At 41.7% G+C, this 25,479-nt stretch overlaps 1 protein-coding gene across 2 annotated transcripts in view; it reads left to right on the forward strand.

Moving 5' to 3' along the window:
- The first annotated feature begins 1,190 nt into the window (after positions 1 to 1,190).
- Positions 1,191 to 25,479, forward strand: part of Cfap97 (cilia and flagella associated protein 97) — a 35,254-nt gene continuing 10,965 nt past the window's right edge. The window contains exons 1-3 of one of the 2 annotated variants that reach the window (XM_036166764.1): positions 1,191 to 1,248; positions 7,780 to 8,900; positions 18,666 to 18,934. In XM_036166764.1, the coding sequence (XP_036022657.1) occupies positions 7,796 to 8,900; positions 18,666 to 18,934 (1,374 nt within the window). In that variant the 5' untranslated portion in view covers positions 1,191 to 1,248; positions 7,780 to 7,795. Of the gene's footprint in view, positions 1,249 to 1,306; positions 1,376 to 7,779; positions 8,901 to 18,665; positions 18,935 to 25,479 lie in introns of those variants that run through there. The other variant, XM_036166765.1, reaches the window with a different exon arrangement.

A 25,479-nucleotide genomic window follows, 5' to 3' on the forward strand; every position in this document is an offset into this window, starting at 1 on the left:
CTTTGTATTCTCATGTAAGTGTTCTCTGAGTGCTCTACCAAGCTACTACAAAGCTAGAGGTATAAAATAACTCAGACTTATTTGGAGTAGGGTTGTGGAGGTCGGATGTCCAAAATCAAGGCAGGTTTGAGTTCTTTCAGGGTAGAATCCATTTCTTTCCTCTTCTTGACTTTCCACAGCAGCATGCATTCATTCCTTAGCTCACTGGCTCTTCCATACATCGCTCTTTTGTGCCACAGCTCCTATAACTGACTTGGAAGTTTGCTTCTCCCTTGTGTAAGGATCCTAGTGATTACACACAATGGGCTCCTGGATAATGTAAATTTAATTCCATCAGCTAAATTCCCCCGTGCCATATAAAGTAACATATTAGTGTACTCTGGTGATTAGAGGATGGAGATTGGGAGTGGGGTGCCATTCCTATCCCTAAAATGTGTTCAAGAGTTCAACAAGAAATTACGGCACCTAATAGCCTCTAGAGATCATTTTTAGATTGCCTAACGTGCGCCTCCATCATCAACGGAAGGGCCTTCCTTCATAGGTTACCTGCCCCTGCTGCACATTAACCTTGCTTGAACTGCATTTTATTTCTTTGACCCGGGGTCTCTCACGATATAGCCCTGCCTGGCCTGGAAGTCACTAGATAATCTAGGCCAGGCTGGCCTTGAACTCGGGAGATCCCTTTCTCTCTGCTCCTGAGTGCAGAGAAGCCAAGCCACGCGCGCCACCACGACTGGCCTGTGTGAACAGAGCTTTGCTTGGAATAAAATGCCCCCAAAGACACAGCCGCCCTCTATTTTCACTACTGTCGTCTTGTTACAGAATTACACGCGTGTGCAGCGATTCTTGGTAGGAGGTCATCCCGGGTGCCTAGACCTGCCGCCGCGCCGCGGGGATGCGAGGAGACGAGTCCTGTGCAGCGGGGCGTCCTTGGTGGTCCCCCTTCCACCTGCCCCCGAGTCCCCCCGAGGCCCCGTCGAGGAGCTGCCGCCCGGGGACCCTCTTCCCCGAAGACTGGGCTCGGCAAGCCGCCCACCCTTCCCCTTCCGCCTACTGCGTCCCCGGAAGCTCCCGCCGGCGCTCACGCATGCGCGCGCCCCGGCTCGCCTCGGGCGCCCAGCTGGGAGGACGGCGGCGGTGTGGCTGCGCGTGCGCGTGCGCGTGCGCGTGCGCGTCCGCGGCGCCCGCGTGGACCCGCCCACCCGGCGGCCCGGCGGCGCGAGAGGCGGTAGCGGCCGCGTTTCCCAGGTGAGCGGTTCACACGGGCTTCCGCATCCGGTCGGTCCGCAGCAGCGGGCGGGCCGGCCCACCCACCCTCCCCTGCGTTCGGGGTCCGTTTCCGCGGTTCGGAGCCCGGCGGAGGCGAGCACCCGGGGTGGGTAGCACCGAACCTCCGCGGGAGGTGGCAGGCTGCCCTCGGCGTCGCCGGCCCCCCGCGGGCGGCGTGGTAACCGCTACGAGAACGGCGGCGGCGGTGGAGGGGTAGGGGCGGGGGACGCCAGCGTTCTCCCCCGGGGAAACGGTAGCCCGGCGCCCCCCCAACCCCCGCAGGGCTCGGGAAGGTGCCGTGGCGTCGGGGTCCGAGCCCACTGGACATGTGGCCGCCGCTGCCCATCTCTGGGTTCCGGACCCCGAACCCACAGGCCCGAGGAACTACTGTCTTTTGACTTCTACGTCCCAGAGTCTGGAAAGGGTACTGACTCACCGGGGGTCGTGGACGAAGCCTCAAATCCCTGAATAAACAGGTGTACAGTTTGGGCCAAGATTGCTGCTGTATGCCCTCTTTGGGGCCCTGTTATACGTATCGACAGATAAGGACAGATGTGCACAACATGACATTTTACATTCCAGGTTATGTGTGTATTCTTTCTGGTGTATTGTGAAGGCACTATTATTCCTGTCGCTAGCTCGGTGTGAGCTAAGCATCGGTGTCCAGTAAACTCCAGGTAGCTTTGACAGAAGCCTGTCTGGACCCACCAGAGAGTTGTTATGGGCACACGAACTGTCATTTGATTTTATCCTTTCCCGGGGTGTTGTAAGATAATCTTAACTATCCTATAAAACCATCGTTTTTTTCTTACTCACTCCCCAATGTAATTGAATTGCAGCAATTTTGATGTAAATTTTAGCAAAAAGAACTGCTAACGGGAGAGATTGTCCGATAAGTTTTCTTGGAAATTAAGTTAAATCACCTGTTGAGGCCCCTACAGCCACCCTTACCCAGTAGAAATTCTGAGTGTAAGACAACACCTAAGAAATTTCACATGCACTAGGAAGTAGGCCACCTCTCATGAAGAGAAAAGAAAATTATCGAGTAACGTAAGCTGAAAACGGGATGGTTTGATTAGGAAGCAAAGAGTAAGAACCTGGGCTGAGTCTTAAGTCTCCAGATGCCTTTAAATGTTTACCTAATTTTGTTTGTTTGTTTTTGTTTTGTTTGTTTTTGTTGTGACAAGGTTTCTCTGTGTAGCTTTGTGCCTCTCCTGGAACTCACTTTGTAGCCCAGGCTGGCCTCGAACTCACAGAGATCCGACTTCCTCTGCCTCCCGAGTGCTGGGATTAAAGGCGTGCACCACCACCGCCCAGCTAGATGTTTACCTAATTTTTGTAGATCTTTTTTAGACAATGGGGATGTAAAGGTGAACAAATCAGGAGTTCCTGGGCTGGTAAGAATGGTAATACCTCCTTCTCACCCTATCTCCTCTTCTCTCCTTTTTTCAGAGGCCAGTGGTCTCTAGCACCAGAGTTCAAGTGATCCTCTTAATTCAGCTTTGCTTGTAGCTGGCATTATGAGCACACACCAACTCTAGCCAGCCTGGTGAGGAGACTACTGTAGGCAAAGCTTAGACAAACCTTCTTTTATCTTCTGGTTCTGCTGTTGGACCCTGGAAAATTAATAGAAAAGACAGCTCGTGTGTAGAGGGCCAAAGGACAACTTCAGGTGCCGTACACTGTAGTCACAGCAGTGGGAAATTGAGTGGAATCTTCTAGCAAATCAACATAGTTTGTATCCTCTTAACTTTTTGTTAAAATATGTACATGTTATTCTTCCAGTACAGGTAACTATATGTATTTTTCATTTATATATATTAACTCTATCAGTTCTACACACTTTGCAAGTAGATTACATAATAAACATTCTGATGTTTGGGCCGAGTCTGTTGAGTCCCACAGTTGTAATGTGAAAGCTGTCTGAGGCAATACATGAACCTGTAAACCTGTGACTAGAGCGAGCTGTGTTCCAGTAAAACAATCTACATTGTCACAACAAGCCAGAGTTGATCTTCAATTGCTGGCCTGTGGTCTAAATATTTTAATGAAAGAATTTTACCCTATACAGTTTTTATCTATTACAAGTAATTCTGATTACTCCCATTTCTACCTTTTATGTTTTTATTTTTATAATTGTCTTACAAATGAAGTTGTGATTCAAAGAGTTTATGACTCTTTTATGTCTCTGAAAACAAATTGTCAAATGTCTTTTTAAAAATATTTCAGGTGCTGGAGAGGTGGCTCACTGGTTAGTTAGCAGGCTGCACTGCTCTTGCAGAAGCCCCAAATTGGCTTTCCTGTACCCTCTGTGGTGCATCTCACACACAGAAGCCTATAACTCTAGCTCCAGGGGACCTAATAAACTGTACAGGACTCCACAGGTACCTGCACGCGCGTGCGCGCATACACACACACACTCACACACACACACACACACACACACACACACACACACACATTCTAGATGTTCTGCTGTTTGTATCACTGATGCTGATGTCCCCATGTCTTATATAAAGGTTCTAGAAGACAACTCTGTCCTCAGGTCATAGACATATTTGTAGTAAAGAAGACATTAAATCTCTAATTTGAACTTAATATCATGTCATTGAAATTTATTTAAAATACTTGCAAGAACTTACTTTCATAAAGTTAGTTTAAAGCAACAATTATGATACGTTTAAGAATGTTTGTGAATGGGAAAGTCTCCACTCCTTTGCACTAGATCCCATGCTTCCTTTGTTAAAGTCACCCTTGTAAAAATTTACCCTCTTTCAGGAGGACAAGGTATGATAATTGCAGAGTCCCAACGAAAGATATATTCAAAAAAGATAATATGTATCTTTAAAAAACTAAAAAGAATCTACATTTGCTGTTATTGTTTTGATAAGGAATAAAAGGGGATTTCTACCTTTATCTGTTAAAAATCAAATTTTAGTTTTATAAATTATTTGAGAGAATAGACTGATATTTGTACAGATAAATATGATAGCTAAAACTGCCCTAGATACATGAAGGGATTACATCTTTTTAGTTTGCTAGGGATCAAGATCTCTACCTCTAAATTAGACTCCCAGCCCCTTTTGACAGTTTGAATTTTTAATTTGTAAAGAGGGCATTAATCTATGCTAGCATCTTGAAACTAAAATCTTAAATTATAATAGAGGTTTAAGTTTTATACCATAATGCTTCTCAATGATGTGTAATTCTATTTGAATCTAGGTTTGTGCTAAATTTTTAACTGATAAGTACTTTTATTAATCTCTACTTAGCTTATAAAGTCTTAAATTTTACTGGACATTATATGTGACTTTTTTTTTCCCAAGACAGGGCTTCTCTGTGTAGTTTTGGTGCCTGTCCTGGATCTCATTCTGCAGACTAGGCTGGCCTCGAACTCACAGAGATCTGACTTCCTCTGCCTCCCGAGTTCTGGGATTAAAGGTGTGCACCACCACTGCCCGACTATATGTGACTTTTGTGAACCTGCTTAACTTATATTTCATGTTTAAGTATTTAAAATACCTAACAAGTTACTGTTATGAATTTGTCAAAGGAAATTAAACACTTAAACATTGCATATCAAATTACAGATTTCAGAGTCAGATTCCCTTAAGCATTTAAAGATAGGTTACTGTCAACATTTTACAAGTCTGTGGGCAGGAAGTATAGCTCAGTGGCAGAGAGCTTACCTAGCATGTCCAAGACCTTGGGTTTAATCCTCAACACTGCAAATTGTAAATAAGTAAATGAATTAAGATTTATGCCTAGCTGGGTGTGGTTGTGCATGACTTTAATCCCAGCTTCCTAAGGTCAAAGTAGGCTAGTCTCTGAGTTTAAGGCCAGCCTGGTCTACATAGCAAATTTTAGACCAGACAAGGCTACCTAGTGAGACTATGTCTCAACAAAGCAAAAACCAAAATTTATTTCTAATATATAAGAATACTTCAAAACAAAGAAAAAGTTACTCTTGTGATAAAATGTGTGAATACACATATTTACTTTGACATTGTTAATGATAGAAATTTTATTACTCCTTAAATCATCTTCATAATTATTTTCATGTCTTTCCTTGGGCTGTAGGGCCACATAATAGTAAATAAAAATTAATTCAGTATGTCCTGACTTCTGTAAGATACACATTACATAATCTTATAGTGCCCAATTTACTGTACGGGAGTTAATTATAATTTAAACATAGTAAGCACATAATTGCCTGGTTGGCTCCTTATTAATAATGGAAACATTTGTATGCTTGTTTTTCAACATAACACTTATTTTTCCCTTTTGAATATTATTGTGGACTTAAGAGTTCCTGCTGAATTTTTTATTTATATATGTATTTTGTTTTTGTACTTGGACAGTGTCAGCCCTTTTAAATGGTTGAACTTAATTATCAGTTTGATTGGGTTGATAAGTGCCTAGATTATTAAGTAAAAAGCACCTCAGAGTATAATTGTGAGGACATTCTGGAGATGATTAGAAGAGGGAATCATCATGAATGTGGTTGGCAGCACCCCACTGGCTTTGTTTTCTCTCTGCCATGAGATGTGCAGCTCTGCTTTACATCTTTCCTTTCTTGTGTGGACCATGGGCCAAAATAAAGAATTCCTCCATTAATCTCCCTTAAGCGGCCTTATGCTACGTATTCTTTTACAAGGTCAAACTAACTGCCTCCGGGGTTTCATTACCATTACTACAGGCATAGCTGATTATTATGCTCTCTGGCAATAGTCAGAGGCAGATAAGATGCCTGTTTTTCTCTGCTTCCATCAATAACATGAGCTGCCTGGGATTCCCTGATTGTTTTGTTGTTGTTGTGTGTGTCTGGGTGTTTTGATTGAATGCAAGTCTGTGTACCATGTGTATGCCCAGTGCCTGTGGAGGCCAGAAAAGGATGCAGATCTCCCTGGACTAGAATTGCAGCCATCATGTGGGTGCTGAGAACCTGGGTCCTCTTAAAGAGCAATAAGTGCTCCACCCATAGAGCCGTCTCTCCAGCCCCTTCTTTTTGGGTTTTTGAGGTTTTGTTTTTAAATGGAGAGTCGGATTAGAAGCTAAAGACTGTGAACTAAGAGTATCAGTAATGTGATATTGCTTTTAGGTCACTTTGATAACAAGTGAAAAAATACTTTCTAAAGGTTGTAGTTTTATAGTAGTGTTTTCAGTTCTAATTGTGTTGGGTAGTAGAATATTTTACATAACGTTTAAATCATTGTTGATGTGCATAAACCTATGGGTCAAGTAATTTAAGTAACAGTATCCTTACCCCATACCAAAAATAACTATCTAAAAGTTTAATTCATTTCTTCTAATGTTGAATTTCATGTGTCTAAATGATGTGCTGTTCTTTGATTGTAGACAAATGGCTACCAACTGTAAAGTGTCTCATACCAGACCCCTTTTAATGCAGTGAGTGATGTATACTTTTCTGCAGTAATACTACCGTGTTATGTCCTAGCTTGTGATTAAATATTCAGGAATTTGTTTGGAAGCTGCCTGTTTACATATCCTGGGGGCTTCTGTTGCTCAGTGAGAAAGGATGGGAGAATGGATAGACGGCACAGCTCTGTGTGCGCTTCCTCTTCAGTGTGAGCAGTATAGAACAGAGTTAGATGATGAGCAAGAGCCACATGCTGAAGCTCTCTCATTTATACTGCGTTATTACCACCAGAGTAATCGGTGATTGAACTGGCTTAGCTGATCCTGTGAAGTTTTACTATATCGACTCCAGTCATGCTTAGCAGTTTGATTTGATTGAGAGATCCCTGGGAGAGATTAACAAAGCAGCCGTGAGTGTGTCTGGGAGAAGATTTCAGGGACAGTTAAACAGTCAGGCTTTAACCTAACGGTGGGCTCATTGGGTTGGTGGTAGAAAGTGAAGAGGTGTCCCATGAGCGTCTTCAGATGAGACTGGGAGTGTCACTGAAGGTGAAGGCCTGCCCTGTACCTTTGTCCACTTCTTGGCTGCCATGGAGGATCAGATCATGAGCTAGAATAAATCTTCCTGGAGTTGCTTTGTTTTGGTGTTTTGTGTGACAAAACAAATAGCTAAAAGCCTGTCTTTTCCTCGTTTAAACTGGACTATACAGAAGGGAGATCTCCTTTGGCTTAAGATACTGCTGTCTGATAAGACTTCCCTGATGATCTCGTTTTCCTGTGAGCTCTGGGACTATTGGTATAACTTGACATCTCTAACTCCCCCCCCATGACTTCACAAACCTGTTTTATTTTTAAATAGTTCTCTCTCTCTCTAGGGGGTGGGGTGGGTTATAGGTAAGATTTTTCTATGTAGCCTTGGCTGTCCTGGAACTTGATCAGGGTGGCCTTGAACTCACAGACATCTGCCTGTCTTCTGCCTCCCCATTGCTAGGATTAGAGGCGTGCTCCACTGCCTCTGCCCAACTTATAGTTCTCTTTTTGTACTACCAGCATTTCTCATTTTGGGAAAATACAAATGAAACATGTTTAGAAAAGACTCCAGTCTGATGGTTGACCTGTTCTCCCTTCCAGATATACCTTTGACATCATGGATCGATTTGGAGATATATCAGAAGGTGAAGTGGACCATTCTTTCTTTGACAGCGATTTTGAAGATGCAAAGAAATGTGACAGTGATTTAGTTTTTCACAAGCAAAATGATGACCTTAAGGCAAGAATAGAGAAGGACACCAAAAATGTAAGCTTGAAATTTGAAATACAAAACAATGACCTTAAAGAGAGAATAGAGAAGGACACAGAAAATGTGAACTTGCAACTTGGAATGCAAACAAAGGAAAATTACCTTACTCAGAAAGGAAATGAAAGAAAAGCAAAGGTTTCCTCAAAGGAATATCATGTAGAAAATGATGCTCTGCAAACAAGAGGTTCCTCATTGTCAGCCACTTCTTCGAGATCCAAAAAATCACGTGATGCTCCAAAGGGACATAAATTACACTTGCCTGTTCCAAGTAGGATTCCTAAAATTGTAAAAGGTGAAGATGATTACTACACGGATGGAGAGGAAAGCAGCGAGGATGGGAGAAAATACCATGGGAGGTCCAAGTCAGCTAAGCCCTCTAATAACTTAAAAAAAAATGTAAATAAAAAGTACTCCAAAGTCAGTTCCTCCTCTTCTCTGTCGTCCTCATCTTCAGGATCAAGTTCTGACTTGTCAGATACAGGTACAGGATCTGATCCCCATAAACCTGACTCACGCTCATCATCAAGGAAGCATGTTTCTGGTGTAACCCTCTCATCAGCAAAACAGAGATGTAAGTCAGGAAGAAAATCGGCAGGTACACAGTCATCCAGTGCTAAACAAAAAACTGGTAACTGTAATGTGGAATCAGAAGAAACTGTAACAGATGTAACTCCTTTGTCAACTCCAGACATTAGCCCTGTTCAGTCCTTTGAATTGGGCCCTTCACATGATCAGAAAGTAAAAGTTAAAAGGCAAGAAAATGTGAGTCGGGATGTGTATGAGGATGTGGAGGCTTTAAAAAATGATTTAAGATCTCTGAAATCAGCCAAAAGGAAAGAAAAGCATGGGCAGAATTTTGCTCCAAAATCATCAGTGTTAGATGCAAATCTAGACCATAGATCCAAACAAAAAGTCTTAAATGACACCATGGACCTTAATCATCTATTGAAAGGTAATTTTTTAAATTCTGTATATTAAGTTTGAATATTGATAACTAAGCGTGTTATAAATATGCTTGGATTTTTCTGGTCCGTATCTTTGAGATGATTGACATTTTAATAACTTGCCAGATGTATTCCATTATTCCATAAAACATTTGGATATCATGTGAATTTAATTGTCAGATCATTGCAAAGATAATCAACTAGGACTAGAAGTTTCAGACTAGTTTTCAATTCCTCTCAAACTCTAGACGCCTACCTCTTTTCTGAGGCAGTTCTGTCTTCTCTCTTGGGCTGCAGTAAGGATCTGCAGTGGTCTTCACCGTTCACCTTCAGACATGACTGTCCAGAGAAACCCTTCCTCTAGTTTTGAAGGACAAGAACCTTTGTAAGAAACATCCCCAGATGACCTGCACTTAGTTTATTTCCGCAAGTCAACTTAGTTACACTCTTGGTTCCTGAACCAGTCATTGGCCGGGGAGATAGCTGAAGCAAATCAGACTCGGGCTGGAGTTAGGAGTGGGAGGTGGAAGGCCTGGGATCTGTGGTGGAGGGAGGTGGAAATAGGTGCCAGCTGGGCAGCTAGGTTTGCTCACTGCAGTTCCTCGAACTTTAGGGTGCATATGGATCACCCTGGAATCCCAGTCAAATACCTGTTCTGCTGTGGTAAAAGTAGAACCCAGACAGCTAAACATTTAACCCTGCCCTGCCCAGTGCCTGTTGCATTTCTAGTTGCCAAAGGATCATGGTTCCTATCAACATACCCTTTCCTTCCTGCACACTAGGATGTGTGTGACAACACATCCAATGATAAACAAGAGCTGCGGGGATGGCTCAGTGCTGAAGAGCATTCGCTGCTCTTGCCAGAGGACCTGGATTTCGTTTGCAACACACACACACACACACACACACACACACACACACACACACACACGACCATCTGTTCATAGCAATCTGTAGCTACAGTTCCAGGAGATCCGATACCTTCTGGCCTTGTTGGACACTGCATATGCATGGTACATGTACATACATTTCCGGCAAACACCCATCCATATGAAAATAAGCCTCAAGAAACAGATACAAGCATCTTTGTTACCATCTAAACTGTTTCTAAAACTTAGCTAGATGCTAAATACCTGTATGTGTGTGTGTATGTGTGTGTGTGTGTGTGTGTGTGTGTGTGTGTGTGTATATATATATGTAGTGAGTTTACCACCCCCAATTCCTGATCACTTTCCTTAGTTACAGTTAAAATACCATGGAAATATTTCCAATTATTCGCTGTACAGTGTTAAGCCTTGCTGTAAGAAACTTGCAGAAATTCTTCTGGCCTTTGGTTGTTGAGACAGGGTCTGCATAGCACAGGCTGGCCTTGAACTTTTTATTTATTTATTAAGTATACAGTGTTCTGCCTGCATGCCAGAAGAGGGCGCCAGATCTCATTACAGATGGTTGTGAGCCACCATGTGGTTGCTGGGAATTGAACTCAGGATCTCTGGAAGAGCAGTCAGTGCTCTTAACCTCTGAGTCATCTCTTCAGCCCGGCCTTGAACTTTTATGCTCCCCCTACTTCTGCATTCTGAGGACTGGAGTTAAAGTTGTACATCACCATAACCAACTAGTGCTCGTAACAAAGGCAAGGGAACAGAGGGGACATGTTGCTAATTAGCATATCTCCTGTTGGACTCCATGAATAATAGCCCCCCAGGGAAGTCTTCATAGTAAGACATTTAAAACTGTTAGTTGATTGCATAAGATACATCTTTAGTTTCCCAAAATTATTCATTCTCAGTTTACAACATGAAGCTTTTCAGATCCTCGTGTGCCTAACCCTCGTGATGCAGTTGATCCCCATGTGTGCCTTCTGCATCATCTCACAATGTACTTCATCACTCTCAGGTTGTGCCAGATGGGCGTTTCTAGACGGCTTTGGTTCATCTAGTTGTTGGACAGCCTTCCTGCACTGTTGGACGGTTAATCTACTTAATTTAGGGAAGGTGGTCATGCTGATGCATAACGTGTTTAAAAACTTTCTAGTAGAGCATGGTCCTGTCAGCAAACACTGTGTCCTCCCAATGTAAACGTTTTCACTAGCTTAAGTATAGGAATTCAAGAGAAGAACTTGACAATTCCCGAAATGAGTTTCGAGTAAAAAAATTTCACCAATTGTTACAATGGGCAAATTTTCAAATAGTAAGGAATGCCCATGTAGCAAACACTGTAAAATAGTGGTTTGAATGATTGTTGCTTATTAAATACAAATAAAAATTAATAGAAGGGTAGAAGAGCAAATATCCCAATATAGTCAGTGGAATGCTGAAACAGTATTGAATTGGGCACTTAGAGAAGTCGATGAGATTCTGGGAATCGACACAAAGCTTCAGGCCTTGGTGTTATTGAACTAAACAGTAACTATTTACAGGATGTGGTAGTTGATATAAATTGTTGAGTCCAGTCTAGATGGAGAACTTAGAGATCTATCAATGTTCACTGAGAACTAATAGATATATCAGTGCAGCCTGTTACTAGAAACATAATTTTAACAGACCTTGAAAGATTAGTACACTTTCAGCCTCTTAGCTCTATGAGGAGGTTAACTTGGGGAATTTTCATTCCCCAGAGTGTTCAAAGACCAACTGGAATTAGCCATTTAACCTTGAACTAGAAATCCTTGACTAGGCATTGAGGAACTTAGAAAATGGAGCAGTAACCACATTTTGATACAAGGTTCTATCATGAGGCTGGTATATCTGGTAAGCATTTAAGGGGTTGGATGGACTGGATTTAAAGATACATTTCATACTTCATATATATAAAATTGGATCACTTTTGAAGGATTCTGGAGGGCAAAGTAAAGACATTTTAGAAATTTATAGTTTTTTTTTTTGTTTGTTTGTTTGTTTTTTGAGACGGGGTTTCTCTGTAGCTTTGGAGGCTGTCCTGGACTAGCTCTGTAGACCAGGCTGGCCTCAAACTCACAGAGATCCACCTGCCTCTGCCTCCCGAGTGCTGGGATTACAGGGCGCCCGGCTATAGTCTTAAATTTTATCTCCACTTTTGAGAAGAAAAATGTAAGAGGAGAAAGTGAGAGTAAGGAAGCACTGATACATGAAGAAACTGGTTGTAGTGTTTCTACAAAGTACCTATGTGGAGGTTATGGAGGGAGTAAGGGAGAATGTTTCACAGCCCCAATAGTGAGAGAGGAGGCCTGTGCTGAGGTGATCAGCCTGCAGCGAGAAGTGGAAGGCAGCAGAGAGGCCATATCACTATGATACTCTAACACTGAGAACTGATTTTCTTAAAGCAAAGCCAATGATTTTAGAGCGCTCTGAGGACAAAGTTATTGTAACTAATAAAGTAACCTTGACTTGCTTTATGCATTCTCTGTCTGCTGCGCACAATCAGTGGAGTCTTCGAGGGGCTCCTCGACAATGACAGCACACAGTGTAGAAGCAGCAATAAGAAACCAGCTGTCTTCTGCTAAACTAGACATTTAAAAATGGACAGAGCTGTTCAGCTCTTCCACACACTCTTATTAAAAAGGAATTAAATTCTATTGACGTATTTAGTGTGTGTGCGCATGCATGTGTGTATCCAGGAGCACAAATGTGCCAGAGCATGTGAGTGTAGGTCAGGAAAATCTGTGGGGGTCAGTTCACTCCTACCACGTGGGTCCTGTGGACCCAACTTGATTTGTCAGGCTCTGCAAGGGCCTTTGCCCTCTGTGCCATCTTACGACCTGCTGCTACTAATAGAAATGTTAGATTGGCATGTAATCTGTGTATTGTTACTGACAGAGGGGTAGGTAAATAGCTTAGTTTTTTTTTTTTCTTTTGTACTATTGGGTTTTTACATATTAAATATTGGGAGATGTAACCCATGGAGACATTTGGGTGCCTCAACATTTAGGCCCCAAAATCAAAAAGTTTAAGAACTAGGAAAATGGAATTGCAATTTATTATTGTAGTAGTCATTGTATTCTGAAGTTTGGAGAAAATTTTTGGGAAGATAATTTTTAAACTTTTTTAAAAAATGAAAAAATGAGGGGGTGCACTTCATAAAAGCTATAGGAAGAGAGGCCAAACAATGTAAGTAAATTATTTTAACTTAGAAGACGTTGTGGTTGTGTTAAAAAGTTAAATCAAGAATATTACTCAGTCTTCAAAAGGAAGTGTTAACTGTGCGTGTGGGCTGCACTTGATCCCCAGGTACTGTCACTGATATACATATGTTTTAAAAAGGGTAAAAATGAGCAGTAAGTATTGCTATCGAACAAACTACCCAGCGCTTGTCGACTAGAGACACTCAGCAGTAGGAAGGACTCAGTGCCCTGGGCCAGAATTGCCTGAGTGCTGATTTACCCACACGTCAGGTACCTGTACTGGGACCCAATAGAAGGTTAGACTGCTAGCCAGAGAGCCCACTCAGAGTCTCTCTGTGGGTTGGTCTCCTCACAAAGGTCTAGCTTCTTCAAGGATAATTAGACTTCTTACATGGTACTCGGGGCTCCCAGCAGAGTGTTCCAGAAAATAATACAGAAATCTCAGAGACCTTTGCAACTTAGCTTTCAGAGTCACATAGCATCCTTTTGTGCCTGTTTGATTTCTTTTGGATACGGTCTTGGTATGAGATTTCACTGGCCTAAAACGTGGTATAGATCCAGGCTAGCCTTGAATTTGTAATGATTCTCCTGTCTCTGCTGCCCAGTTGCTAGGATTATAGGCATGCACCACTACTTCTTATGTTGGTGGAAATGGTTATAAACTTCCCAAATTTAAAGTGGTGAGACATAGACCATGTCTTTTTGGTTTTTGTTTCTTAAGACGGGGTCTCATATAACCCAGGCTTTTAGCCGAGGATGGTCTTGACTGACTGTCTTCTTACCTCTGCCTCCTGAGTGCTAGGATTACAAGCATATACTGTCATGCCAAGTAGTATATGGTGCTAACCATGAAACTAGGGTTTCAGGCATGCTAGACAAGTACCTTTACCTTCTGAGATGTACCATCAACCTAGAGCCTACCTGTTAATGGGATAAATGTCAATTAATTTACAGGAATAGCTTTAAAAATCTCTTCGCTAGTGTTTGTTTCTCCTGTATATAGAATGTATTCCCGTTCTTCAACGGTCCAGGTATAGGCAGGGTTCTTCAGGTGTGTGTGGTTCAGTGAGAAAGCTCTTCAGTACTTTGAACCTCTATTATTGGGGGAGATAAGGGAGGAATAGTTGTTGTATTCTAAACCTGTACCTGGGTCTTACATTTCCTCTATATTTTCTTTGAAAGCCGATCAATTCTTGGTTTTAGGTCATATTTCTCTATCCTGTCTTACTATGGACAATGTAAATCATTGTGTTTTCAGTGTCCTGCTTGAAAATCTTAGCTGAAATCCACCACAGGAATTTTTGCCATTTCCCTTGTCCCCATAACAGTGCTGCTAAACAGTGGCCAGTTCATTGTATCAGACTTCATCATCAACCTTTCATGTTTTAGATTTGTTTTATGTGTAGGAGTTTTGCTTGCGTGTGTGTATGTGGAACAGGTGCATGCAAATCTCAGAGGAGGCCAGAAGAGGGTGATGGAGCCCCTGAAACTGGAGTTACAGGTCATTGTGAGCCTACAGAGCTGGTAACCAAATCTAATCTTCTCAAAAGCACCAAGTGCTCTGAACCACTGAGCCACCTCTCCAGCCCCAATTTTTTTCCAGGCTCTTCCAGCTCTAGCTGCCCCCAGGTTCCAGACATAGAGCCATAAATTCTAGGTTTGTCACGGTAGTGTTCCATTTCCTTGTACTAAATTTTGTAGTAGTTACTATTGCTCTGATAAGTTATATAAAGCAGCGACCTCAGATGATTTCAATGATAGGATGTAAGTTCCAGGTCTGTGGTCTCAAATACATACCGCATTCTCAAGTTACTATCAGGCATGTATACCTCCAGGCTGCAGGCACAAGTATTCCTGCCAACAAAAGGCACATGCGTGTGTGTGTGTATGTGTGTGTGTGTGTGTGTGTGTGTGTGTGTGTGTGTGTGTGCGCGCGCGCGCACACACATATATACAGAGCCCCTAGCCTTGAAAATCACATGTTGGGCCCAGATCTCATATCAGGGAGCTCACTATCTCCTGTAACTACACCTCCAGGGGCTGTTACACCTCTACTGGACTTTATGGGCATCTGCATGCATGTGGCAGATACACAGACACATATACATAAATAAAAATAAAATGGATCTTGGGGTCTAGAGAGAGGAGTCAATGTCCAAAGGTACTGGCTGCTCTTTATGAGTACCTGGGTTTGATTCCTAGCACCTATATGGCAGCTCACAGCCCTCTGTGACTCCAGTTCCAGGGAATCTGACACCTTCTTCGAACCTCCCAGGATTCCAGGCCTGAATGTAGTACACAGGCATACATGCAGGCATAACACCCATACACATAAAATAAAATCGAAAAAATAAAAGTAAAATGAATCTTTAAAAATTTGTATCTAAGCTGAGCGGTGGTGGCACATGCCTTTAATCCCAGCACTCGGGAGGCAGAGGGCAGGTGGATCTCTGTGAGTTCGAGGCCAGCCTGGTCTCCAAAGCGAGTTCCAGGAAAGGCACAAAGCTACACAGAGAAACCCTGTCTCAGGAAAAAAAAAATTGGGAGTTGGGGATTTAGCTCAGTGGTAGAGTGCAAAAAAAAAAAAAAAAAAAAAAATTGTATCTAAAGTAAATTAAAACTTAAGTCACATACCATTTTGACAGTACTCTATTGGTCAGAGCTGTAAGAAGCCTACAGAAATTCAGAGGGGAACACCAAAGCATGTCACAGAACTTCTCATCTAACAAGTTTTTAATTATGAGGGCAAATAAGAAATCTGTAAATTTAGATATTACTGTTGGCTTTTAAAGAAATCTTTTGGGTTGGGGTTTTAGCTCAGTGGTAGAGCGCTTGCTTAGCAAGCTCAAGGCCTTGGGTTCGATCCTCAGCTCCCCCCCCCCAAAAAAAATTTTTTTTTAATCAGTTGTATAAAGTAACTATAGTGGGTCTTTCTATGGAGATTATGGCTATCTACAGAACAGATTTTTATTTTGTTATTTAGAGATGGGTTCATGTATCCCAGACTAGCCTGGAACTCACTATGTACCTGAGAATGGCCTTGAACTTCTGATTCTTCTGCCTCCACCTCCCAGTGCTAGAATCAGATTACACTACACGTGTGTACCTCCATCCCCACCCAGGTTTGTGAGAAGCCAGGAATCAGACCCCAAGCTTTGCTAGCAAGCGCTCACCTCCCACCCCCTGGAAGGGTTTTGGTTTTTTGTTGTGTTGGGGTTTTTTTGTTTTGTTTTGTTTTGGTTTTTGGTTTTTTGAGACAGGGTTTCTCTGTAGCTTTGCGCCTTTCCTGGAACTCACTCTGTAGCCCAGGCTGGCCTCAACCCCAACAGACATCCACCTGCCTCTCCTGAGTGCTGGGATTAAAGGCGTGGGCCACCGCCTGGCACCCTGGAAGGGTTTTTAGAAGAACTATTTGCTGTGGGAGTGGAGACAATGTTGCCTTTATGACATCTCCATTGGCAGCGTCACCCACACATCTTAAAGTGTTCTGTTTCCAGTAGCAGCTAGAGTAAAACTGGTATTCGGCAGGGGTTAAAGGATGCCAGAAGTGGCTCTTTCTGGTTACCGGTTGAAATAGATGTCAAGAGTTCGTGTGGTATTGCTTCATGAAGGAAACTTCCAGAGAAAACAGTACTTGTAAATAAATGTTTAGGTAGTTGCAGCTATATAAATATATCTGTATTCCTTAAAGTTTGTTAAAACTTATTTTTAGATTTTATTTGAAAGAATTGGAGTATAAATTTGATGCCAGTTAGCATAGAGTCACTTTTTAAAAATGTCATAGTGATACCTACTATCAATAGTAAATAGGTGTCTTTTGTTTTGCTGTTTTCCATGGAGGAAAGCTTAAATGCTGCCCTTCGGAGGCTGTTGTTTGATTGTTTAATGAGCTAAGGTGTCATTAGGAAATGTAATTTAATTTCCTTTAGAATGAGCTTCTAAAGAATTTCATATATAGCTAAATCTAGAAACCTCTTTGGCGCCTGTCCTGGATCTTGCTCTGTAGACCAGGCTGGCCTTGAACTCACAGAGATCCACCTGGCCCTGCCTCCCAAGTGCTGGGATTAAAGGTGTGTGCCACTACTGCCCGGCTTGTATGTGTATCTTTCAAAACATATACTCATTCAAGTTTTGTCATTTACTTGGTGTGGTTTTCAACTCCCATTGATTGATTTATCAACCATTAATTCCTTGATTTTTTCTTGAGGAAGTTACTATTTATCTGTTTTTGTTTGTTCCTATAATCTTCAGTAGTCTTTGGAGTCTGTGGTATAAACATAAGTAAAACTACTGCTTTGCTGCTCATTTGCCCAAATGATTGGGTTAAACTCAATTGTAAAATGGGGGTTAAAAATACCTCTTCCCTTTACAGCACTGTGTCTAACAGAACAAGATGATAGACTAGACATGTAAAAAGGAGTAGCATGTAGTCAAATAGCAACAAGCATTACTTAAAAAAACATTGTTTTGGGTTGGGGATTTAGCTCAGTGGTAGAGCGTTTGCCTAGCAAGCACAAGGCCCTGGGTTCGATCCTCAGCTACACACAAAAAAAACCAAACAAACAAACAAACAAAAAACAAAAACAACAACATTGTTTTAGGGGCTGGGGAGATGACAAGTAGACATTGTCTGGCAATTGCTGCACAAGGCTGAAAACCTGAGTTCAGTCCCTGGAATGTACGTAAAGGTGGAAGGAGAGAGCCAAGTCCACAGGGTTGGCTCTGTCCTCCATATGCACATGGGCATGCACCCTGACAAATACGGCCATGCACACACAGAATAGTAGGTGTTTTTAAATCTCAAAAATATCATAAAACAAAAACTACACTTGTTAACCTGATAAAGTATATTACTACTTTAGAATATGTTCAAGTAGAAACATTCACCAAATGGTTTTAGAAGCTTTTCACAAGTGGGTAATAATAGTTATGCTTACTGAAAAATTTTGTAACCATTTTTAAGCATGCTGCCAAAATTTCTTTTCAGGCAGAGGACTTAGCTCACTAGTACCATCCTCACCTATAATGGACAAGACCCTGGGTTCAGTTCCCACCACCACCCCAACAAAAATCATTTTGTAATCATAGTGTGCAATTTTCTTTCTTGGCCTGAAATATCTTAAAGATAATGTGGTCATTTTGGCTTCTGCTTAGTGTTCAGCATTCAAAGCAGAAATACTTTAATAGTATGAAACCATGGCTTTCATGGTGTACTGCTTCCAGATTAAGTTGTTAATTCTAGACTCGTCTGGATTTATTTTTGCCCTTTCTTCCCTTAGTCATTGCCAAGCATGTCTGTTGTCGCTGTCGAATCGTGCCTTCCCGGTAACAAACGTGCACCTAAATTATCTTTCCAGTGCACTCACCCCGAGGTTCCTGGAGTCCCACGCTATGAAAGCTGCGGTAGGAGAACAGTAGACACGGCAGCAGTGTGACTTGTGAATTACCTGCCCGAGCACCAGTGTCACTCCCACACATACATGAGTCCCCTTTTGCAGGAGCTTCTGTGACCAAAGGACCCAGGGACATAGAGCTCTAAGCTACATGCAGTCTTTGCTGCACAAAGACGTCATGGGCTCATTTCATTCCTCCCGTTAGTTTAGTTGCTGTCTTAAGAGATGTGTGCCGTCATAGCTAACTGTTTAGCCACTCACTTTTCTGTTTACTTCTGTAGCTTTTCTACAGCTAGATAAAAAGGGACCACAGAAGCATCACTTTGATCAGCCTGCAGTAATGCCCAGGAAAAACTACTCCTTCACGAGAGAGGAGGTGAGGCAGATCGATCGGGAGAATCAGAGGCTTTTGAAGGAGCTGTCAAGACAGGCTGAGAAACCAGGAAGCAAAAGTACCATCCCCGGAAGATCTGTTGGCCATCCCCCTAAGCTATATCATAGTGCTCTCAACAGACAGAGGGAACAACAGAGGATTGAAAGAGAGAATCTGGTAAGTAACACATCTCTCGGTCATTAAAACAATTGCTTTTGTACTGATTTGTGAGTACAACTTACTGGAAGTCCAAGTATAGCCAACTTTTCAAGTTCACTTACATAAATGTACATCGATATATGTGGTATAAACTGTGGTAAGTTGTGAGTCTAGAAGTTAACCATGTCTGTTTCTTAGCTGGCATGTATATTAAGGGCTCATTAAAAGGAAATACTGCAAGAGGCAAAGGCAGGCAAATTTTTGTGAGCTCAAGGCCAGCCTGGTCGACAGTGAGTTCTAGGACTGCCAGGGCTGTTACACAGAGAAATCCTGTCTCAGAAAACCAAAAGAAAAAAGAAACTACTGAAAGTTTCATAGTTCCTGATTGGGTTAGCTAAATCACTGTGTAGTTTCAGGAAATGTGGTACCTCGGAGCCAGATGCATGTATTCTTCTGCAATGTGTTCAGTCACTAGCTAACTCTGCTTTACCTCATCGTGTCCTGGAAATTATGTATGATTTATTTTTAAAAGATAAGTAATCTAGACTAGGTCAAATTTGGTACTCAGTTTGAAGTGAGTGCAACATTCACAGTTATAAATTATATAGTTACTTTGATATTTTAAAAATATATACATACATACATACATGAGACTGTTAAATTTCTCATTTAAACTATTATAGCATGTAATTTTCTTCAGTAAAATTCAGCTCATAGTAATTGCTATATAATGAACTTACTGAACACTAGGCCTTAGTCTAATATCCTCCACATATTAGCTTACTGAATCTTGACAAATCTTTGAGGTAGTCATTTTTTTTTTTTAATTTTATTATTATGTGTTTTAATTTTATACATCAGCCATGGGTTCCCTCCCGGCCCCACCCCCACCTTCTCCCCAGTCCCTCCCCTCCATTCCCATGTCCTCCAGGACCAAGACACCTCTGGGGACTCATTTAAACCTGGTGGATTCAGTACAGGCAGGTCCAGTCCCCTCCTTCCAGGCTGAGCAAAGTGTCCCTGTGTAAGCCCAAGGTTCCAAACAGCCAGCTCATGCACCAAGGACAGGTCCCAGTCCCACAGCCTGGGAGCCTCCCAAACAGTTCAAGCTAATCAATTGTCTCACTTATCCAGAGGGCCTACTCCAGCTGGGGGCTCCACAGCCTTTGGTTCATAATTCATGTGCTTCCATTCGTTTGGCTATTTGTCCCTGTGCTTTCTGCAATCTTGGATTCAACAATTCATGCTCTTGCAGTCCCTCCTCCTTCTCGACAGTTGGACACCTGCAGCTCCACCTGGGGCCTGGCTGAGGATCTCTGCATCCACTTCCATCAGTTATTGGATGAGAGTTCCAAGATGACTGCTAGGGTGTTGACTCATCTGATTACCAGACTAGATCAGATCAGGCTTTCTCTCGACCATTGCCAGCAGACTACAGAGGATATATCATTGTGGATTTCTGGGGACCTCTCAAGCACTCTGCCTATTCCTGTTCTCATGTGGTCTTCATTTATCATGGTCTGTTATTCCTCATTCTCCCTTTCTGTTCTTGATCTAGCTGGGATCCCCTGCTCCCCTAAGCTTTCTTTCCCTCAGATCTTGCCCTTCATTACTCCCACTGTCGTCTAGGTTGTTCATGTAGATCTCATCCATTTCTCTGTCATTGGGTGATCCCTGGGTCTTTCCTAGGGTCTTGTTTTCTAGGTAGCCTCCCTGGAGTTGTGTAGCAGTCTAGTCATCTTTGTTTTACATCTAGTATCCTCCTATGAGTGAGTACATACCATGTTTGTCCTTCTGGGTCTGAATTACCTCACTCAGGATGATTTTTTCTAGATCCATCCATTTGCCTGCAAACCTCATGATGTCATTGTTTTTCTCTGCTGAGTAGTACTCCATTGTGTATATGTACCATATTTTCTTTATCCATTCTTCAGTTGAAGGGCATCTAGGTTGTTTCCAGGTTCTGGCTATTACAGACAATGCTGATATGAACATAGCTGAGCAAATGCCCTTGTGGTATGATTGAGCATTCCTTGGGTATATGCCCAAGAGTGCTATAGCTGGGTCTTGGGGGAGATGGATTCCCAATTTTCTAAGGAAGTGCCATATTGATTTCCAAAGTGGCTGTACAAGCTTGCATTCCCACCGGCAGTGGAGGAGAGTTCCCCTTGCTCCACATCCTCTCCAGCATAAGCTGTCTTCTGTGTTTTTGATCTTAGCCATTCTGACAGGTGTAAGGTGGTATCTCAGAGTCATTTTGATGTGCATTTCCTGGATAATTAGGGATGTTGAGCAATTCCTTAAATGTCTTTCAGCCATTTGAACTTCCTCTCTGGAGAATTCTCTGTTTAGTTCTATAGCCCATTTCTTAATTGGACTGTTGGGCATTTTGATGTCTAATTTCTTGAGTTCTTTATATATTCTGGATATCAGCCCTCTGTCAGAGGTGGGGTTGGTGAAGACCTTTTCCCATTCTGTAGGCTGTCACTTTGTCTTGTTGACCGTGTCCTTTGCTCTACAAAAGCTTCTCAGTTTCAACAGGTCCCATTGATTGATTGTTTCTCTCAGTGTCTGTGCTACTGGTGTTATATTTAGAAAGTGATCTCTGGTGCCAATGCGTTCAAGAGTACTTCCTACTTTCTCTTCTATCAGGTTCAGAGTATCTGGATTTATGTTGAGGTCTTTGATCCACTTGGACTTAAATTTTGTGCATGGTGACAGATATGGATCTATTTGCAGCCTTCTACATATTGATATCCAGTTATGCCAGCACCATTTGTTGAAGATGCTTTCTTTTTTCCATTGTACATTTTTGGCTTCTTTGTCAAAAATTATATGTTCATAGGTGTGCAGCCAACATCAAATTAAATGGAGAGAAACTCAAAGCAATACCAATAAAATCAGGAACAAGGCAAGGCTGTCCCCTTTCCCCATAATTATTCAATATAGTACTTGAAGTTCTAGCCAGAGCTATAAGACAACACAAAGAGATTAAGGGGATACAAATTGGAAAGGAAGAAGTCAAGCTCTCCCTATTTGCAGATGACATGATAGTATACATGAGTGATCCCAAAAATTCAACCAAGGAACTGATACAGCTTATAAACACCTTCAGCAACATAGCAGGATACAAGATCAACTCAAAAAAATCAGTAGCCCTCCTATATACAGTAGACAAACAGGCTGAGAAGGAAATCAGAGATACATCACCCTTTACAATAGCCACAAATTATATAAAATACCTTGGGGTTACTCCAACTAAGCATGTGAAGGACCTATATGACAAGAACTTTAAGAACTTTAAAAAGAAATTGAAGATGTCAGAAAATGGAAAGATCTCCCATGCTCATGGATAGGCAGGATTAACATAGTAAAAATGGCGATCTTACCAAAAGCAATCTACAGATTCAGTGCAATTCCCATCAAATTACCAACACAATTCTTCACAGATCTGGAAAGAATAATACTCAACTTCATATGGAAAAACAAAAAACCCAGGATAGCCAAAAGAATCTTGTACAATAAAACAACCTCTGGAGGAATCACAATCCCCAACCTCAAGCTCTACTATAGAGCTACTGTAATAAAAACAGCTTGGTACTGGCATAAAAACCGACATGTGGACCAATGGAATCAAATTGAGGTAGTCATTTTTAAAAAGTATCACAGGCATGAAAAACCCAAAACCTAACCGGATTAAATAACTACCCATAGGGAATACCTGAGCCCAAACCTTAAACCTAGGTAGTCTCTTAAATAGAAATCATTTAGCTCTAAACTAAAATGAGACCTCTGTAAGTTTGTACGTTCAAACTAAAATGAATGTAAAAAGCTGTTAAAATTAAGGCAGTTCCAAAATTGACCCTCATCGTGCTTCATTTCCAGTGTGCTTCTGTTTAAACTCTGTGAACCTGGTCCGGTGACAGAGTCTATGTGCTTATTACTGGGACTGTCCCCAAGATAGTCTTAAATACTTCAAAAGAGTTATCCCACACATAGCAAAGGGTAGGGACCAACAAAGTAATTGAAGTGAGTTTTGTGTGTGGTGAGCTAGCTGCACAGTATCTTTCTGCACACTGTGTTAAGGGTGTTTGATTCATATTTTGTGAAAATGTGGAATTACGAATGTTGTAAACATTAGTCTTTATTTTCTGTTTTCGAGTGTCCTTTTGTCTCTAAAGCCTGTTTTAATTGACAGTTAAAGGCCTCTTTGTACAGACGTTAGGTCATTTCTTCCTCATGGCATGAGAGAAAGTGAGATACTGAGCAGGGCACAGGGAACTACCTCAGGTCAAGCAGTTAGCAGGTGCAGAGCCCAGATTCAGGTGTAGGTTATCCATCTTGGGTTGTTTTTCAAAAACAGCTTTAATTTAAATATAATTTGTATGCCATATCTACTATAAGGGTACAGTTCACTGAGATTGGTATCTTGTTTTTATGATAAGATTTCTCCATTCCTATTTCCCTCTAGGCCTTGAACCATTTTCTTTCTTTATGAATTTGGCAATTTTAGGTATTTCTTATGAGTGGATACATGCAATATTTTTGTAGCTAGCTTATTTCACTTAATATGGTTTCAAAATTTATCCATATTGTAGCATGTATCAAAACTTAAAAAAATAAGATTGATTTATTTTATGTGTCTCAGGAGTTTTGCCTGTATGCATGGATGTGCATCTCATGCATGCCTGGTGTCCATGGAAATTAGAAGAGAGCACTGGATCCCTGAAACTAGAGTTAGATGATTGTGAGCCAGTGTGAGGGTGCTGGGGAGCATTGTAAGTGTATAGCATTCTGATTATTCCCTTTGCTGATGGATATATAGTTTCTATCTTGGCTGTTGTGGTAATTCCATAGCGAGCACTAAGATGAAACTGTCTATTCAAGTCTCTGCTCTCTTTAAGTGTTTATGGAATTACTGGACCATGTACTAGTAATTCTGTGTTTGGTTTCTTGTTTTGTTTTCATTTTGAGATAGGGTCTCACTGTATAACCCAAGCTGGCCTTAAACTCTCCATCCTCTGGATGCCTCCTTCCCAGTCCAGGCAATGCAGGTGTGTACTTCTGTGTGTGCAGGCAATGCAGCTGTGTACTTCTGCTGTGTGTGCAGGTAATGCAGGTGTGTACTTCTGTGTGTGTGCAGGAAATGCAGGTGTGTACTTGTGTGTGTGTGTGCAGGCAGTGCAGCTGTGGTGTGTACTTCTGTGTGTGCAGGCAATGCAGCTGTGTACTTCTGTGTGTGCAGGTAATGCAGGTGTGTACTTCTGCTGTATGTGCAGGCAATGCAGGTGTGTACTTCTGTGTGTGCAGACAATGCAGGTGTGTACTTCTGTGTGTGTATGCAGGCAATGCAGGTGTGTACTTCTGTGTGTGTGTGCAGGCAATGCAGCTGTGTGCTTCTGCTGTGTGTGCAGGCAATGCAGGTGTGTACTTCTGTGTGTGCAGGCAATGCAGGTGTGTACTTCTGTGTGTGCAGGCAATGCAGCTGTGTACTTCTGTGTGTGCAGGCAATACAGCTGTGTACTTCTGTGTGTGTGTGCAGGCAATGCAGCTGTGTACTTCTGTGTGTGCAGGCAATGCAGGTGTGTACTTCTGTGTGTACAGGCAATGCAGGTGTGTACTGTGTGTGCAGGTAATGCAGGTGTGTACTTCTGTGTGTGCAGGTAATGCAGGTGTTATTTCTGCTGTGTTTAGCTTTTAAAGATCCTGGACTTAAAAGCTGGAAAAATCTCAGTCCATTAGTGTCTGATTTTGCATCATATTCATATGAATATGTATAGTATATTTGTAAACAAATATTTTTCTCCAGTTGATAATAACTTGCTACAATCAAAACAATTGTAAATTCTTTAATTTAAAATGTTTTGTTTAACTGAATATATATGATATTGCCATTTCTTCTTTTATTTAATTTTGTTTGTTCATTCATTGGTTCTAAAATGTCAAATGCAGGGCTTGCAAATGCTGCCACTGAACTGTCAGAGCTCCATCCCCAGCCCACAAAATCCTGCCATCTCAGCACATAACCAGCATTAGTGATGAGATATTTTTACTTTTTTATACATATATATATAGAGAGAGCTTATGTATTTTATACATAAGGTACATATATCTCAGGATTAGCTACACTCAAGGTTGTATAGCCACATATGGCTAATAGCTTTGAACAGTGCTGCTCTGAAATGAAAGATTGATACAGACTGAAAACAAGTAACTTAAAACTAAACAGAAAAACTTACATAATTTATTATGTTACTGTGAGGAAAGCTAATCTTCCTGATTGAACTCTTCATTCTTAAAACTAATTTCATACCTTCTTATAACTTTTTTGCACTTGTTTTGTATTTATTCCTAATAATGAAACATTTTTCTTAATAAAATGCTTTGTGTTTGTTGATTTATATTTTAATCAGATTTTATATTGACTAGTTTTGTTTTGCAGCACTGAGGATTGAACTTGTACAGCTAGGAAGTGCATTGCTCCTGACTGAGCTCTGTCCCCAGTTCAGTACTCTTGGTTGGTTGGTTAATTTTGGGTTTTGTTTTGTTGTTGTTGTTGTTGT

This window comes from Onychomys torridus, chromosome 17 (genome assembly GCF_903995425.1).
Source record: "Onychomys torridus chromosome 17, mOncTor1.1, whole genome shotgun sequence".
Classification (NCBI taxonomy): Eukaryota; Metazoa; Chordata; class Mammalia; order Rodentia; family Cricetidae; genus Onychomys; species Onychomys torridus.